The 17,395-nt window shown below is 40.5% G+C and overlaps 1 protein-coding gene across 1 annotated transcript; it reads right to left on the bottom strand.

Annotated features, from left to right (window-relative positions):
- Positions 1–1,325: 1,325 nt before the first annotated feature.
- HMGCR (3-hydroxy-3-methylglutaryl-CoA reductase) lies at positions 1,326–16,308 on the bottom strand. Its single transcript, XM_026036438.1, has 20 exons — positions 16,263–16,308; positions 12,901–13,101; positions 12,327–12,438; positions 11,806–11,893; positions 11,626–11,710; positions 11,277–11,382; positions 10,889–10,995; positions 10,385–10,501; positions 9,479–9,630; positions 8,518–8,762; positions 8,217–8,386; positions 7,338–7,532; positions 6,931–7,089; positions 6,591–6,748; positions 5,430–5,535; positions 4,326–4,496; positions 2,892–3,032; positions 2,634–2,792; positions 2,222–2,376; positions 1,326–2,063 (listed from the first exon to the last, which is right to left on the bottom strand). Exons 2-20 carry the CDS (start codon positions 13,063–13,065, stop codon positions 2,009–2,011), a joined length of 2,646 nt encoding a protein of 881 aa, XP_025892223.1. The 5' UTR covers positions 13,066–13,101; positions 16,263–16,308; the 3' UTR covers positions 1,326–2,008.
- Between the last annotated feature and the right edge of the window lie 1,087 nt (positions 16,309–17,395).

Below are 17,395 nucleotides of genomic sequence, written 5' to 3'. Positions count from 1 at the left end.
ACAAACTGAGTAATTCAACGTCAGGAAGGCTAAATGAGAACAGGCTTCTGCAAGCAAGGTGAGAGGTTCCATGCTCCCTGTTACATGTCCAATCTTATTCTCAACCTTCTCATTTTATGCCATTAAGTCATGAATTAAGCTCAACACAATTAAACCATTATGTTTTCCATTGTTTTACTGAAACTGAAAAAGTAGTCTGTACCAAAATGTACACAATTTAGTAGTAATACAAAATGTTAATTCTGCAAGACAGAATGTCAGTTAAATTCACCAAAATGAACACTGAACCACCATTTTTTTTTGCCAGTACAGTGTTACTTTAAATAATATCACTAAATGAACATAGAAACAAAGTAGTTCCACTCTTTCCTTAAATAAAACGGTAGCTATTAACAACAATACTGCAGGAAGATAAACATTCATGATATTTACATGCTATCACAGCGTATCTAGCATGTAGTAAGTCTTCGTGCTTGCACATTAATTTTATGAGATTCTGACAATAATATTAATGTATTGATCAATGTACTACAAAACAACCCATCATGATTTTTATCAAATTTGCACATTAGAAGAGCACCTTTGCTAGTCACCCCTTGAGAAATGCCACTACATTTCTCTAAGAAAGACAGCTAGGTCAATCCACTGCTAATTCAAGAAGCCAAAAAAACAAAAACTAACAAACAAAGCCCAGGCATACTAACAGTTTTCCTTCTGTGATAAGCTAAATAGGATGAGGCATTTAACAAGCTTCCCAAAGGTAAATCAAACCAGAAAAAAAAAGGGGGTTCTGTATTACATTAAGAACACCTGAGGCTGCTTCACTGGTCCAAGTACAGTATTTTAATACAAAAACTGTTTGTTGCATTAACCTGTCATCTCATTGGACTCCCTTGGTAAGGGAATACTTCTCATTAAAAAAAAAGTCAATGCAAGAGTCTTTTCTTAAAATAAATAATCTCCCCTCAAAAAAAAAGTTTAAAAATGAATTAAAAAGTAAAAAAATACAGTATTAAAGAACAGTGCGATCCTCTGGCTTTATTTTATCTCAGTTTTCAGGAGTGGATACACACCTATGGGGAATAAGTGTGAAACACTAAAAAATTCTGCATATGCAAGCATACTGTACTTCAAGAGATTTCTTTTAAAAGAAGTGTAAACATCTGTCCTTGACCCCTGTTGTTTGAATCCACTTCTATCAAAGTAAGTTCAACAAACTGCATTTAATTAGACTGTCTGACATACAATTCTTTTTCTGGAGTTTTAGTTGTTTGGTTTTTTTTCCTACCTGAACAAAATGACCTAACATTAAGGATTATATTTAATAATTCTGCACTCTGTACATCTTGAATTTTCTTTAACAGAATAACCTAAATTGTGGAGTTAAAATATTGAATGCTGCTGAGCTAAAACAGCAGCAACTTAAGGACTACAGACTGATGCTTCTACAGAACTAATGACTTAAAAATTGTCTCAAGCCTAAACCTTATGTTTAAACTGTGAACAAAATTAAAGTTGGCAATTCATAGAAAGTGATGAGGCTTGCCATCACCTTAAAACTGGTTAGTTTGCTAACCAGAAAATAAAGATGGCGAAGACCAGTGCATTCTAGCCAAATTTAGACACTTAAAATACAAAGTACGTTATATTACTTTTTACCTTGGTAGCAACTAGGAGTTTACTAGTCAAAATACTCTTAACCTGCAAAAACAGAGGACTGACCCTTCAGAAAACCATGGGAAAAAAAAAAAAAAAAAAAAGTACGAATTCTAAAGCCATTCAAGACCATGGAGAGGACCCCTGTCATGAAGTCATCTCTAACCGCTGGAGAAGGTCAAAGGCATAAGTACTTTCACTGATTGCAAGTCCATCGATCTCTCAGTTTATCTTCTTCAGAAATAATTGAGCTGAAGGTGATTTTCATTCTAAACTTCACAGATTACATTATTTTTCCTGTGCACTTTGTCCGTTGCTAAAACGATTCTTCATTTTAAAGCTGGTTTAGTATTCAAGCTGCTTTCTTAGAGCAGGTTCCCTGAAGGTCTTGCAGATTCATTTTTGACCTAACAAAAACAGTAAGATGACCATATTACATTACATATTACCTAAAGTGACACGTTACTATCACATTTTACAATTGTTAATGTAATTATTAAGGAATCTTCTAGTATGAGTGGAAGAAGGGGGGAAACAGCAGAGAAAAACAAAGTTTTGCACTTACCTATTGTGGATCATGTGGCTTTTGACGAGATGCCCAGCTGCAAGAGCTGCCATTAGTGAGAGTTCTCCTGCCATCACTGTAGCGCACACAATCTTAGCGAGCTGACGGGCATTCTCACCAGGGTTTTCTTGGCTTGCACCTTGAACCCCTAGCATCTGGGCAAAAAATTAAACTATTATAAACCTATCATACATTTTGGCTAAATTTAAGTTTTACTAAATTTATGATCAATTGACAAGCTTTACATCTCTTTAGTAGTAAGTATATTAAGCTTTAAGAGTGAGATGCATGAAAATAATGTGGTGATTCTAGAATTTTCATCTCAAGATAACAGACTTTCTAGAGAAGCCGTTCTGACAGCAGTACTTTGCACCAGCCATACACCCTGCAAAGGAGCTCTGTGAGTTGGTACCTGCAGGCAGGCCTGCTGCGGGAGCAGGTTGGTGCCTCCCCCAACAGTGCCTATCTCAATGGAAGGCATGGTGCAGCTGATGTACAGGTCTTCGTTGCTGGAGCCGGTGCGCTCCATCAGAGTGATGCAGTTGGAGCTGCCCACGTTCTGCGCGGCATCCTTTCCATCGAGAAGGAAAAACAAAAGCAAAGCACTCAGCTAGGTGTCCAATTCAGAGTTAACTGCTCTAAAAGGCTGACGTGGTTGGGAGTAACTTACCTGACCACAGGCAATGTAGATGGCTGTGACGATGTTTGCTGCGTGTGCGTTGTAGCCCCCTATGCTACCAGCCATCGCGGAACCCACCAGGTTTTTGTTTATATTGACTTCAACTATATCTTCTGTAGTAGTCTTCAATACCTAGGCAGAGCAATAGACTTGTAACTACGCATTTCCTTAGGCGGGAGTTACAGTACTCTGTGGTCACGTATACAATTTGACTCAGTGCCTGTATCTACTTTTATTTTTGGTCAAAAGAAACCATCTTAGATGCAGAGCACCTATGAAGTAACAACAGAAGAGTCAGTGCTGGGGGTTTGGGCTCCTACACACCTCTACGGAAAAAAATCAATCAACTTCCTTCTATCACCTTTTATAACACTCATTTATCTTCAGTATAAAATGTACAAGCAGTTTGGTAAAAACAAAGATGACAAAAGTTTGCACAAGTATCTACAATATTCACTGAGATGGAAAGTAAGATAATGAGTTGAATACAGGCAGATGTAGTAATATACATGGTTGAGAGCAGAGGGAAGCCTAAAGTTACTAAAACTATGATGGCCTCCTCACTATTAATTTGGAATGACAATGTGGGCTTTAAGAGATACAGTGCTCTTAGCACGTTTTTGAAATACTAGTCATAAAGGTCAATAGTTAAAAATTAATAGAAAGCAAATTCAGAAAACAGTCATGCCAGTGTATAAATCTAGCCTGGAGACACCCTTGAGTGCTGTGTCCAACTGCCTCTAGAATTTGGAAATTATGTGCTGAAACTGAAAAAAGATCCATGGGTGATAAACATACACAGTATACACTAGAATAACCTGGTTGTTGATTCCTCATACAGAAACAAGTGCATTTTGGAAGAGGCTTTATTAGAGAGCTAGAAAAGGCTTGAGATGTACAGAGAACATTAAAAAGTTGAACCACACATGGGTGGACACAGGTATTGTGTATTAACCTCCTCCCTCGATGCTGTCTCTCTTGGCCAATGCTGGAGATGAGGCTAACAGGCAAGAAACCACGAGCCAACCTGGCTGACACATACAGACTGTCTTGCCAGCTCAGGGCAGAGAATCTAAGATAGCACTTACACTGTAGGACGAGTTTGCCAGGCACCAGTACCAGCAGGGGTACAAATGGTGCATTTCATCATCTTGGAAACTAAGGCAGCTTGGAATTTAGTGAAGCAGCTGACTATCTGCTTCTGTTGTAGTAGGGAGGCATGTGAACTTTAAAGAGAATAGTGGGATTGTGCAGAAGACAATAAAAGATGTTCTCACTAGAAATGGCTTATCCTACAACAGCCTGAAAACAACACAAGAGGTAGAAATCACCCCTCTATGGAACATAATATATTTCATATTTAGGAAGCATAATATCTGTTTCATAAAATATATGCAACTGAAAGAGATGCAAGCAAGCACTCACTTCTCTGACCACCTTGGCAGGAATGACTGCCTCACAGACGACAGACTTGCCTCTTCCCTCTATCCAGTTTATGGCAGCGGGCTTTTTGTCTGTGCAGTAGTTCCCACTAATAGCTATAACCTGAAGATCAGGAAACTCTTCATTCAACCTTGCCAGTGCTTTTTCAGTACCCTGTTAGGAGATACACAGATATCCTTAAAAAAATAGTATCTTATTATGACTGTAAAACATTAACCAAGGAGAGCAGGAACAGCAAGATTACATTAAAACTTCAGACCATCAGTTAGAGATGAAAGGATGGGGTTTTAGGAAGGAATATGAAGCAGATGAAAATGGTAGCATCATTGCTATTGTTTTTCTAATTACATGCAAATATGGGGAATAATAAGTTTTAATAAATATGTCCTTGATCCTTCCTAGGCCTCTCTGGATACCTTCTACATGTATCCAGAATGGGCACATGCACACCTTACTGAAGGTATAACATGAGCCAAGTTAAAGATGATGGGCATAAAAATAATTCACTTTGAATGAAGCGGGAAGGAGCTCCTGTGTATTAGGAAGTTAGACAAGTTTCAGTTACAGCACCTCTGACCCATTTAGGTATTCTCTGGGTAAACTGTGCATATGACAGGCAGTCAGGGTCAGCCACTACAAGGCTTTTCCCCATCCCAAGCTATGAGTCATGCCTCAGTTTCTACCTCATGGCTGTACTTGCTGCCGCTCATCAGATTCTAATCATTTCTCCATAAGGACTGATAAGCACAGCAACAGATTAACTTCTGCTGGATAAAATCTCAGTTCCAAGGGAACTGAGCAAGCAGTCCTGTGTTATCAGGAATACTCTTTTAAAAAACAAACACACAAGAAGAACTCCCACACAAAATGACTTTAACCCTTTGTCTTTCGCTGTTCATAATCTGTTTTTTTGTTTATGTAAAGCTAAGTTAAACAGTTTTATCATCTTATAGCACTGCAGACCAATGTGTCCTACCCGCAAGTCCTTTCTCATTCTGTCCTCACATGCCAGGCAGTCACAGATGGGCAGGACACAAACATATGTTTCTTTAAAAAGTTAGAAGACTTAAAGAGACTGGGCCTTACTTTTGAAATCATATTCATTCCCATTGCATCCCCTGTTTTAGACTGAAAGCGGATATAAAGATTCCGACCAGCCAAACTGATGAGAAGTTTTTGTAGGCGAGCAAACCTGCAAGGAAAGTGAATGATTACTTACAGTTCTCAAGGACAAAAAGCTTAAACTAACTCTACGGGTGTAACAGCAGCAAATTATTGCATATCGCTCCCTACACTGCCCTGTGATATCGGCACTCTTTCTTGCTCAGTGTGGAAAAATACATCTTCAGTTATGCACATAGTTTTCTCAAGACAACTTTTCAAATGGAGTTTTGAAATGTAATATTTCACTGCTCCTGAAAGTGAACGGCCCTGGACTTTATAATATATCCAGGGTCCTGAACTGCTAACACAAGTGTTACCCTCTTGTACTCCCCCAAATAGCTGACTATCAACCACCAATTAAAAATGAGGCCTTTGAAAATTCTTGCGTCTTTTACAACAGGGCAAAACCCAAACATTTTATCTTCCAAAAGTCAGAGCTTTATTCATGCAGATTAAAAGCAAGGAAGAACTGGAAAATATTATTTTTGCAGAGCAGCACAAATGAACTCCTGCTGAGATGCATGTATGGCCTTGGATGACACTGACAGATTAGTAAGAGGCATAACTGATATGGATAACCTTCCTAAAGGCAGATAATGACAAGTTTTGGAAGAGGCTTCTGATTAAAATGAACTTATCCTTAACACTTTCTTACATTTCTTAACATTTCAGCGCTGTGGTTTCTGAGGCCTAACATATTATTAATAATGCCATCTGAAAGCCAGATTCCAAACTTTGAACTACTTTTAGCATAGAAACTATTAAAAGTCCAAGTAAGTTGTACATTTATTTTAAATGCTTAGACAAAATAAAAGCATATCAAATGTTACTCAATTTCACTTGTTACTATGATCCAGTCATTTGCTGCTTATAATCAGAAAATACTATCACAGATAATAAGACATTGCAGAAAATCACAGCAACAAATAATAAAATACCCTGCTGTTTTCTTAGGTTCAGACTACATGAGACAGCCATAAGTAACTACTTACACTACAATACACAGAATTACAAATGGGAGCATTTTAAGGTTCATGAAAATCTTGTATCAGAAAATAAGGCGCAGGTGACCATTTTACTAACCTACTTGTGCTGTCAAAAGCTTCTTTTATGATTTTAAAACCTTCAGAGCTTTCAAGCCAAACCTTCACTTCTGCAGCCTGGCAAGCGGTAGGGAGCCTTACAACAGGCCCTCGGGTCATCCCATCTGCTAGAATACGACTGCTTGCTCCTCCACCAAGCTAAAAGTCAACCCAGAAAAGAAGCAAGATCACCAAATCTGAATTTTACATTTCAGGAAACAAGAATAGGCTCTAAATGTTCCCAGACCCCGCAAAAAGCCATGTTAAATACTTGTATTATAGAAAGCTTTTAAGCAGATCAAGCAATTAAACAGTCGACTTCCTTTCTAGGAGTTACTTACACATATTGCTCTACATCCTCTATTTGTGCTCGCCACAAGACATCCTTCTGTTGTTGCCATTGGCACTTGAAACTCCTTGTTATCCAAGCACAGCGGCCCTGCTACGCCTACAGGAATAGGCATATAGCCAATCACATTTTCACAGCAAGCTCCCATAACCTTCCAAGAATAACAGAAAAATCATCATTAAGATTATACATTACAGTACTATAGTACACTACACATCACATCTGTCACTACAAAGACCTATCTTAGCAAAAAAATCCCAAACCCCAAATTTGTCTTTGCAATTTTCACAGCAGCTTTGACCATGCTCACTGTTAACTCATAGACATTACTACAAGCAGATGTTCCTTGTATTGGGAAATATTTACACATTGAACTTTGCTTGTCTGCCTTCTACTTACCAAAGAGTAGTTGTAATTTCTGTAAGGAAGATACTGCAAAGATGAAGGTTCAGGGAGTTTTTTAGATAACATCTGTCTACGGATGGACACCCCACGCTCTTGAGTTTCCATCAAGGTTTCCAGCTTGTATGCAGGAATGTGCTTAGCATTAACTAAGCTGATAACCTCAGCATCCGTAAGGAATTTTGCTCCCTTCTGGAAACGTAAAGGGTAAAGGGGAGAAAAAGCAGAGATTCTATTGATGAAAACAGTTTGAAATGTTTCCAAAGCAACATTTACTTTCACCATTATCAGATAGTATCTACAGGAGCTGACTGTCAGTGTGAGGTTTCGTAGCAGGTAAGAACAAGGCCAAAACCTTTCATTCAAGCATCCACTCATATGCAGGATTTACAGTGAAGTCTGAATTACTTGTCGTGTCATGAATGAGTGTAGAAGCTGGCTTTGGGCCACTCTCATCTTGGGAGTAAAGGAGGAAGTCTTATAATAAAAGATCATTTATTTACAATTTGAGAAAAATGTATAAAAATACATTTTCTATCTCTATATTTAAAAGGGGGAGAAAAAGGCAACCAAGAAGCAAAAACGACTTCTAAAAAAACAGGCTTAAAAGAACGTCTAGCATTCTATGCCGTAATATTTACACAGTCACTCAGTTATAAAGCTCTACAGATCTCTGAAGGAAGCCATCACAATCAATAGGATCACTTAAATGCTAGAAAATTAATTTAAAAAAAATCTTAAATCAGAAGTTACATTGAAGATTTTTTACTAAAAAAAAAAAAAAAAAAAAAAAGAAAAAAACAATTCTGAAAAAAAAAAAAAAAAAAAAAAAAAAAAGCGGGGAAAAAAAAAAAAAAAAAAAAAAAAAAACTATACCTCTGCATTTCCAAGTATACGAACACATTCCTCCACAGAACGTGGTTCTTTAGGTAACTCTATTTCTTCTTCTTTTCTAGTAAGAACTGCAGAGGTTTCCACAGGGTTGCAACTGCCAACTACAAAGGTTGCCTTGGTTGAAGACTCTAACACAGGTTTTATGACTTCAGCTGCATAAAAAAAATTAAAATGAACTTCAGTTTCCAAAAAACTTAAGATTTGGTTCCAAGTAAAACATGCTGCACAGAATTTTATATAATTATCTCATAGTAAGTTCAGCTTTTTAAATGTTCAAAATTACCATTTCCATCTTTGGCAATTAAAGTTTCTTCTGCTGTATTAGATTTCTGATTGCTTTTTGGAAGTCCAGATTGTTTCCTGCAACAATTCTCAGGGACCTTTTTCTGAACCATCACTGGAGATGTTATAGGATTCTTCAGAGACAGTGTGGATTCAGTCTCTGTTTGCTCAAAGAAAATGTATTTCACAGCAAGAAGAAGGGCTAATCCAAGAGTGATTACTTGCTCAATATCCATACTGGCCATCCTAAAAATAAATAAATGAATAAATACTTTTAAAAGCAATCCGAATGAGATAAATTACTGCAAGTATTCACTGCTAAACAGCTACGTTAAATTCACTTAACCCCCATCTCAAATTATGACGCAGAAAGATTCAGTTATCGTCCTTTGACGATTAGGACTACTATAGTATAAATTTAGCTGCTAGGAATGGGGAAAAAATGCTAAGAGAAACACTGCTGAGTTTTCTGAAATTCAGAATCACAATTTGCACTTCAACAGAGCTGTAAGCCAAGAGCATACTTGAGTTACACACTGCCTCTCATCTTCAGAAGAAAAAAAAAAATCACACAGTAAAGGAACAACGACACAGATTATCTTTTGCTGTGTGAGAAGGGTCAGGACTTCTGCACCACAATACCACAATTAACTCCCATGCTGTCACAGAACTCGTTTTCTAGTGCGGTTGGAAATGTGCCAGTGCCAGCAGGAGAAGACGACGCACCCAGAACAGCTGGTTCCTGGCCATAACCACTCTGTTTCAAGAACGGTGCAAGACTGGCACACTGTTGAAACACCTCTTACAAGATGTCATCTCAGGTTATAAGGAATCCTGGAGCAGCCAGAGCTGCTGGTTTGCAAAAGCACAGCACCCTAAGGCCATCACTGGACAGTACAGGCAGCACTGGACAGTACATCCTAATGAATTAAAATGCACTACTCCGCTTTGAAGGAACCTACCGAGAAAGGTAGAACTGCCACAGGGAGACATTCGGCTCAATTCTCTTGGGGGCATTCTCATCCAGACCCACTGCATTCTCCACAGTGCTGTTCTGAGCTGCTGGTTCTGCTATCCAGCGGCTGTGGGCGTGAACGAGAACCAAACCTAGCGACTGTGGTAAAGAACAGAACAAAACAGCAATCATTACGTTTTCAGCTGTAACCAGGCATCTGATCTATTAAGATTAATCATTTATTTTGTACTTCAACTTTCCGTGACTCAGCTGTCTAAGGCTAGAGGCTGCCATTCCATGCCACTTATCAACACCATTTTCTGGCTCTATGTTCATGTGTATGCTTTTGCCCATTTCACATAGAAACAAGTGCTTTACAATCACATAGCTTTAAGTTTGATTAATCAAAAGTTGTTCGGGAAGGAGAAAGACTACCCAACAAAAATAAAACAGAAAGAAAGATCTCCAAGAAAGATAGCAAATGTTCACCAGTTTCACGAAAACTAGCAACGCATGGGAAACCCACCCTATCATGTCCCGAGTGCAGGGGAAGCTTCAATGTAAGCTCATCACATTTTCTTTAATTTCTTTTCTGGCTTAATATTAGCAGCTTTGAACCAGCCCCAGCACAGCCGTCCTCTTGCTCAAGTAGCAAGAGGAGAAAGCTGAGGGTACTTGTACAGGAAACAGGGAGGGAATTGGGCGCGTGAAGAAGTGACCAGTGTTGTGAGTATAAATGGCATATGCAGGAAGACTTCAGATGCAGGCTCAGAGGATGTTAGTTAGAATTGCCACGAAGAGCACAAGCACTGGGGTGCAGGAAACAAGTCTATAGCAAACAAAAGTTGTATTCACTGCACAGTAACAGCTTTTTCATTACATAAATACAAGTAAATGAAAAAAAGTCACAAACCATGATCATTTTGACCCTCTGTGTCACAGGGTTTGGTTTATTTTCTTCTTCTTCCAGAACACGAGCAAAATGACTGAGCTGCCATATAGGTCGCCCTTCACGACTCTCTCGAGAAAGCTGCAAAAACAACAATTTAAAAATAAGTTCTATTCAGCACATGCTTGAAGAAACAAACATGTCTGAAGAATAAAAAAGCTTCCATTTTGCATTTTTGTGTTATTATTAAGAGTGAGCCTAAGGCAGCCTTTAAGCAGCAAAAGGCCCTGGACAGTTGTTAGTTTGACATATGATTTGTTAAACCTGGAGTTCAATCAGGACTCACACTATGGATTTAAGTCTCCAGCAGTGGGGCAACAAGCTACTGTCCATCATCTGAGCCACTGTCAACTTTTCTTATGCCTCCTGTCCACTTCAACAGGAGGACTAAGGTGCTAGCACACACCTTAATGAAGAAATGTGCACGGCCTGAACACTACATTAGCTCTGTCATGAAGCTGCTCTTACCTCTAATACTAACGACACACAAGCTGGAAAGAAGGTCATGAAGACGAAGTAGTTGGCAAGAACGGACATGCAGCCAAAGCAGCACATGATTTCAAGTTGCCGTACCCCTACATTAAAAACCGGGGAAAAAAAAGTTGGATTTTTTTAACATCCGCAGATTAATGAAAGCATGTTTACTACTAACCATTTTGCAGTAACTTAGTTTAATGCATGCAGTTAATAGTATCAACTTCCTACAAAAGGAAGCTAATAGCTAAATAGATAAAGTCATTCCACTCCCCCACTCCCACTGATAATAGCTATCATTTGAAACCATGAACATCCCAATGTCTTTTAAATGGTCTTTTTTACATGAAAAAGTTTAAATTCTTAAGATTTTATTACTCACCTGACATAGTACCAACACCGATAACAAGACACTCCACAAGGGCATCCAGTGTAAAAGTAGGGCCTAGAATTGCCATTCCACGTGAAATATTTTCTCTTACTTCATCCTAAAAATGAAACTTCTGTACATTAGCATCAAGACAAAAAAGGTAGTAGGGCTTTATAAAACATACTGAGAAATTAAATACTGTGAAGGAATCTGTGTGTTAATCATTACAGTTCATACAAGCTATTATACTTCCAACAGTCTTTATTTCTATCACAAGATTATTTAATTGGAACGTCTCCTTTTTTGGCTAATGGGTATAAAAACAAAACAAAACCAAAACGAAAAAAGCACATAAACTGACCTGTGAGTTGGAACTAAGTGCAAATTTGGCTAATGCACTTGCTCTTGAAAGATCGATCAGAAGCAGGAAGAAGGGTAAAGCTTCACTGAAATAAAAAGAATATTTTAAGAACAAATTCAAGTTTTATTGTATGGGAAACCGTTTGAAACAAGAAATCCAGAGTAAGTATGTATTACTTACTTTAAACCTGTCAATTCTTTATCCAAGAAGTGGATTACCACTGTACTAAAAACAAAACTTGAGAAGATTGTGAAAAGGCCAGCAATACCTGAAAAAAAAAGCATTAAAACATTAAAAAGTCATACCGTTAGATCATTTCTGATCATAAATCATAATTCTAATATTTCAGATGATATACACACAAGTTGAAATACAACCTGATAATAGAGTTTAAATGTACATGTAAAAACATTATGTTGCATTCAAATTAATATTCTAAGAAATAAAAGCCACAACTTCTCATTTCATATCAACAAGAATGAACGTTAGCGTAAAGAGTTTTACACAATAAAGTCATATGAAGCATTACATTGCCAGTGTTTATATAATTCTATATAACCTCTCAAAACATTGCTTTCATCTGAGTAGAAGCTGCATTAATCATGCTGTATAGCAAAAAAAAAAAAAAAAAANAAAAAAAAAAAAAAAAAAAAAAAAAAAAACCAAGAAGGAAGTAGAAAATGAGGCAAGTGGCAAGTTACCTAAAATGTATTTTGACCCAAGCTGCCGTAGGTTCTGAAACTGGAAGTATATGTAAAGGATTGCAATGCAGCGGGTGATTGTCAGGATGATGATGTCACTGCTCAGAACATCCTGCTCAAGACACAAAGGGATCCTGTTAGCCCTCCAAGGAGGCAATCACTTGTTGTGCTTTATATTAGAAACACTTAAATTGTGTGACTGCATTTAAAAGAAAAAAAAAGAATTTTGGAATAAAGTAAGTGTCGCTGTTGGCTTCTCTTAACAAATTAAAATACTGCAAACCATATTAATATCAAAATTCTTCCTGTTCTCTAGATATCCTGCAACCAAATATTCTATTTAATGAAAAGCTCCTGTGGCTCACTACCATTTACATACAGCTGCAATATCCAGCTTGGGAGAAGCAGGCAACAAAGAAAGGATTTTCTGCATAACTGCATTGTTTTTAATACATCACAGCCTGTTCGTATTGTATTTCCTCCCCCCCCCCCCCCCCCCCAAAAAAAACCCTCTTTGACAATTAATGATCCACTGATTAAAAACAAGGATTATAACATGAATGTAAATTCTTACTTCTTCAAGTTTTGGGCACTCATAATTCCAGCCACAGATCTTATCATTTCCAGTGAACATCTTCATGGACATCATGCAGATGGTGAGAGTCACTGTTCCCACAATGACTTCCCATGGATGAGAGGCTACAAAAAGGCCATGCATTCGGAACAGTCTGGACAACATTTTCAAGATTGTTTTCTTTTTCCAAACCTAGAATATCTGCAACACAATAAGGTTTCATATAAGCAAGCAGGAGGATTTGGAGGATAAAGGATAGAGCTTTATAATTTCTTGCAAGTCACCTCAAAATCTGTTTTGTCGGGAGGAAAAAAATAAAAAAAAAACACAGATGAATCAGATCTTCATCCATCTATTTTCCATTTATAAGCCCACTAATATTTTCTAATCTTCAGAAATAGAGTGTGATCCATTCTGCTGCCTTCTCAAACCACAAGTTTCCACATCTCTCATAATCCTTCTATCTCCCTGGTTTCTTGAAGTAGGATTTCTTATTATCATCTCAAAGATGCAAACGGAAGTCAGCTCCCCTCTTCGCTGCGCTGCCAGCTCTTAGCATCCACTACAGCCACACAATTTTGATACCATTTTTATTTGTATCTTTTTGCATAACCTCTCAACAAAAGGGCTAACCCAATCCTATTTATTCGGTTTTCTGATTAAAACCTTGATTAACTACGTAAGTTACCAATGTCATGCACATCACCAACAGCAAAACTTCAATGTTACCTTTTTCTGACTGTCCTGCTTGCTAAATATTAAGTGATTCAAGCTAATCATATTCGAGACTGTTTTGCTTCTCTCATCTCAAAAAGTGAATCCTTCTCACATACATCATTCTGCCTACACTTCTTTCGCACCAGTAGCCAATTCCCATGTTACCAGTGCATTTCATCATCCCTGTGTGCTTTCAATAAACACCCAACAGAATAATAAGCACCCAAGAGAAACTCTCACACCTTCACGAAACTAGTGGCATGGTGCTCTGTACATCCTTCAGCTACATAAACTACACCCTAGTCTGTTTGCTCTGTGTTGTAGCTTTAGACTCATCAAGGATGTTTAATCAAGTTCCATAGCACAGAAATAATGTGCCATAAAATTTTCTTAAATATATTAGTACTGCGATTTGGCTTTCTCATTGCCTATAACCAAAAACATATAAAGCTCTATGATGAATTTTAAATATGTAACTATATCTTGAAGTTAAAAAAGATATTTAAAAAAGCACCTGAATAGAGACTATCTATTATTTACACACACAAACCTGGTAGTAGACTCCCATGGGGGATTAAGGCCTCTACACATTATTCCACCAAGAAAAATAAAATCTCTCTGTGTTATCTTGTAACAACCTATCCCCTAGGCTTTAGGAGGATTGTCTTTCCAGTATTATTCCTTTTCTTCCTATTACTCCTATTATGCCAAGCTCAGTGGAACTGGCAGAAGCAGCACCAATGTGTGGCAGTCCTTTTGTCAGTGATGGAAACTATGGACTGTCTTTTGCAGGAACAAAGTCTTTCATTCCCTGGCAGGAATCTCTATTTCTTTTATTTCTTGCCCTTCCTCTGCACCTCTCCTTTACTAAGTCCTTCAAAGTCAATATTGCCCTTTGCTTTTCTCTGTTCAATATAAGGCCTATACTGCTTTACAAATCTATTCTCTTGCAAAATTTCTGTTCCACAGTGATACTATGGACTTTTGCAGCACAGAGGGCACATTTTAATTAAAATTCTAAAATAAAACATATCAGAGAAATGTTTTAGTGCTTAGTACTTCAGTGATTCTGAAACAAACAAAAAAGGCCTAGCAATAGCCTAGGGATAGAAATTACTAATGTTCTGAAAAGATACCTTTCTCCAGACAAATCAGAATTTGCACTTGCCACCTGAGCATACAAAATCCTACTAGTTCCCAAATTAATAATGACATACCTAGTGATTTCAACTATCAGAATTTTATCCTGGCCAATAAAAAAATGGTATTAGATTTACGAAGATTTCAAATCTTTCCTCAGATATTTACTTTTGACATCTATAAGCAACACAGAATTTCTGTGTTAAGAGAGTAAAATGCCTTCCCCCAAAAAATGATGGAAAAATGCATTCATATAATTATGAAAAGAACTATCACAAATATTACTGGCCAATATTTTTATAATTAATTGCTGATATCAGTATATAAAAACAGAGAGTATCTCACTGCTGATCATAGGCTCCATGGACTAGCAGCAATTCCTAATCTAAAAGTCTGTTTGAAGCCCTCATCTTCAATGACTGCTACTTTAATTTATTATATAGCTGACATTCTAGAAGACCTTAAAGGAAGACTCCATACACAGATCTATATAAATGCTGCACTACAGGGTACTGCTAAAAACTCAAGAATCCAAAAACTTATGTTTTCATTTGTAATCCTCCTAATAATATTCCTTGGTAAACCTGGCTTATAGCTTCAAATTAGCAAAACGTATCTTTAAAAATGAAGCTAAATTGTATCATTATTTTGTTGAATTTCAAAATGGTGGCTCCAAAGAAATCGGTCCTATCCGCTTCCCATCCACCTTCCTTGCACAGTCAAACATTGCCAGGTAGATGGTAAGCACAGCAATTAAGTCTAGAAAGCAAGAACAAACAAACAAACAAACAATCTTTGGACCGGAGCATGAAAAGCCAACCAACCAGGCAGGTTGTTTGTAACGGTTTGGCGCTCCGATCAGGCACTGGGCTACATGGCTGTTGGCGCAAGCAGCCCGGGTCTGCCGCCCGGCCTCGCCTCCGCGCCATCCTGCGCGATGCCCTTTGGAAGAGCAGCACCGACTTCCCATCCCGCCTTGCCTGACTCAGCAGTAGCTACAGCTGATGAAGGAGCTCGGCGGCAAGTAAACGAGCGAAGCGCTGGCCAGATCAAGGCCGAGGAAAGAAAAACCACATATAAACAATTTTAATACATGCACACGTCAGGACGCGGGCACCTCCTCGAGCTGCCTGCCGGGCACCGCGGAGACCCTCGCCCGCCCGCGCAGGGCGCCGCCCGCGCCACGCTCGGCGGAGCGGAGCGGAGCGCAGCCTCGCCCTGCCGCCAGCGCCGCCGCTCCGGGCAGGTGCCGCGGCCGCCGGCGGCCTTGGGAAGGCCCCAGGACTGCGGCCTGACCTTCCCCGCCCGCCCGAGGGCGCGGCTCAGGGCCGCGGGCCCGCAGCGCTGCCAGGGCAGCGGCGAGGACGGTGGTAACGGTAACGGCCGCCCCCCGCCCCGCGCCGTTTCCGCGGAAACGCGCAGCGCTAACGGTCGCGCCCGCCGCGCCCCACCGGCCTCCGCCGCCGCCAGGGCGCCGTGTCGCGCTGCCCGCGGCGGCCGCTCACCGTGGCGGCGCTCGCGCGGCGTGGCGGCCCGCGGCCGGTATCGGTGCCGGTGCCTTCCTCCTTCCCGCCGCGCCGCAGAGTGACGCGGCGGCTCCCGGCGGCGCAAGGACACGGGGCGCCACAGCCCCGGCGCCGCCGTCGCCCCACCGCGCAGCCAATGGCGACGCCGCGGCACGCCCTGCCCATGGCGCGTCACTCGCCGCGTCGCCGGGGCAACGGCGCGCGGCGCGATCAGGAGCGGGGAACACGCCATCTCGCCATGGGCGGCCCGCCAATGGGCCGCCGCGCTGCCCTCGCCCTCTCTTCTGATTGGGCGGCGGCAGGCGGCTTATTTGCATATGCTGATGGCCCGAGAGTCCGGCCGCGCCCTAAGTGCGCGGTGCGGGCGGGCGCGCGCAAGCAAGCAGCCCCCGCCGCCCAAGGCACGGAGTCCCGGCGTCCCCGCGCACCGGCAGCTTCGGCCGCCTCGGCCCCGCTCTGCCTCGGCTCGGCTCCGCGTCGCCTCCCGCGCAGGCCGGCGCTGAGCGCGGCAGGGCAGGGCAGGGCACCGGCTTTAAGCCTGGGTTGTCCCAGAGCATCATTTGCACGCGGTGATGTCCACCCACCCTGTGCACCGGTAGTGAGCAGATGGGTGCGCTTCACTGCCTCGTTAGAATGGCCGGTGTGATTAACAGCCTGTGGAAATCACTGGGATCCCCTGGCGTTCAACAACGCAGCCGACCTGAGCACAGCCCACTGGGTCTTGTGGCTTTGGCCCAGATAGGGCGTTCTTTCTTTGATCTGGCTTTGCACGTGAGTGTTCCCGGCATTGAGGCTCCTTGGTCTCTTTGGTAAGCGTTGCCTGCCAGGTATCACATGCAACATGCTGCTCTTAGCTGCAATTAATTGCTCCCACTTTGTGTTGCCAGCTCTGAACAAGATCTAGGCAAGCAAGTTTAAATGCTAACAAAATATAATCTGACAGGATTTTGCTGAAGATAATTTATACGCCAGCTGTTCCAAAACTGTTTCTTACATGTGCCATTTTGCTCAGAAATACTCGAAGTACCTTCACCATGTTGTAAAACGTAAATGTAATCCTCAAGCAGGGATAAGCTGATTAAAATAGCTTTCCAGAGAACTCCAGAAAAGTA

This window comes from Nothoprocta perdicaria, unplaced genomic scaffold (assembly GCF_003342845.1).
Source record: "Nothoprocta perdicaria isolate Ctin4 unplaced genomic scaffold, notPer1 scaffold_1, whole genome shotgun sequence".
NCBI lineage: Eukaryota > Metazoa > Chordata > Aves > Tinamiformes > Tinamidae > Nothoprocta > Nothoprocta perdicaria.
The sequence above is the reverse complement of the archived record's forward strand: the minus strand, read 5'-3'. Positions and strand labels throughout refer to the sequence as shown.

Excerpts from the sequence above, each read along its gene's own strand:
- HMGCR (XM_026036438.1), bottom strand. The coding sequence starts at position 13,065 with ATGTTGTCCAGACTGTTCCGAATGCATGGCCTTTTTGTAGCCTCTCAT. Across the intron at positions 12,439-12,900 it reads AGTGCCCAAAACTTGAAGAA|GATGTTCTGAGCAGTGACAT; the intron begins GTAAGAATTTAC and ends TGTCTTGAGCAG. Across the intron at positions 3,033-4,325 it reads CTGCCAAGGTGGTCAGAGAA|GTATTGAAGACTACTACAGA; the intron begins GTGAGTGCTTGC and ends TGCTCTGCCTAG.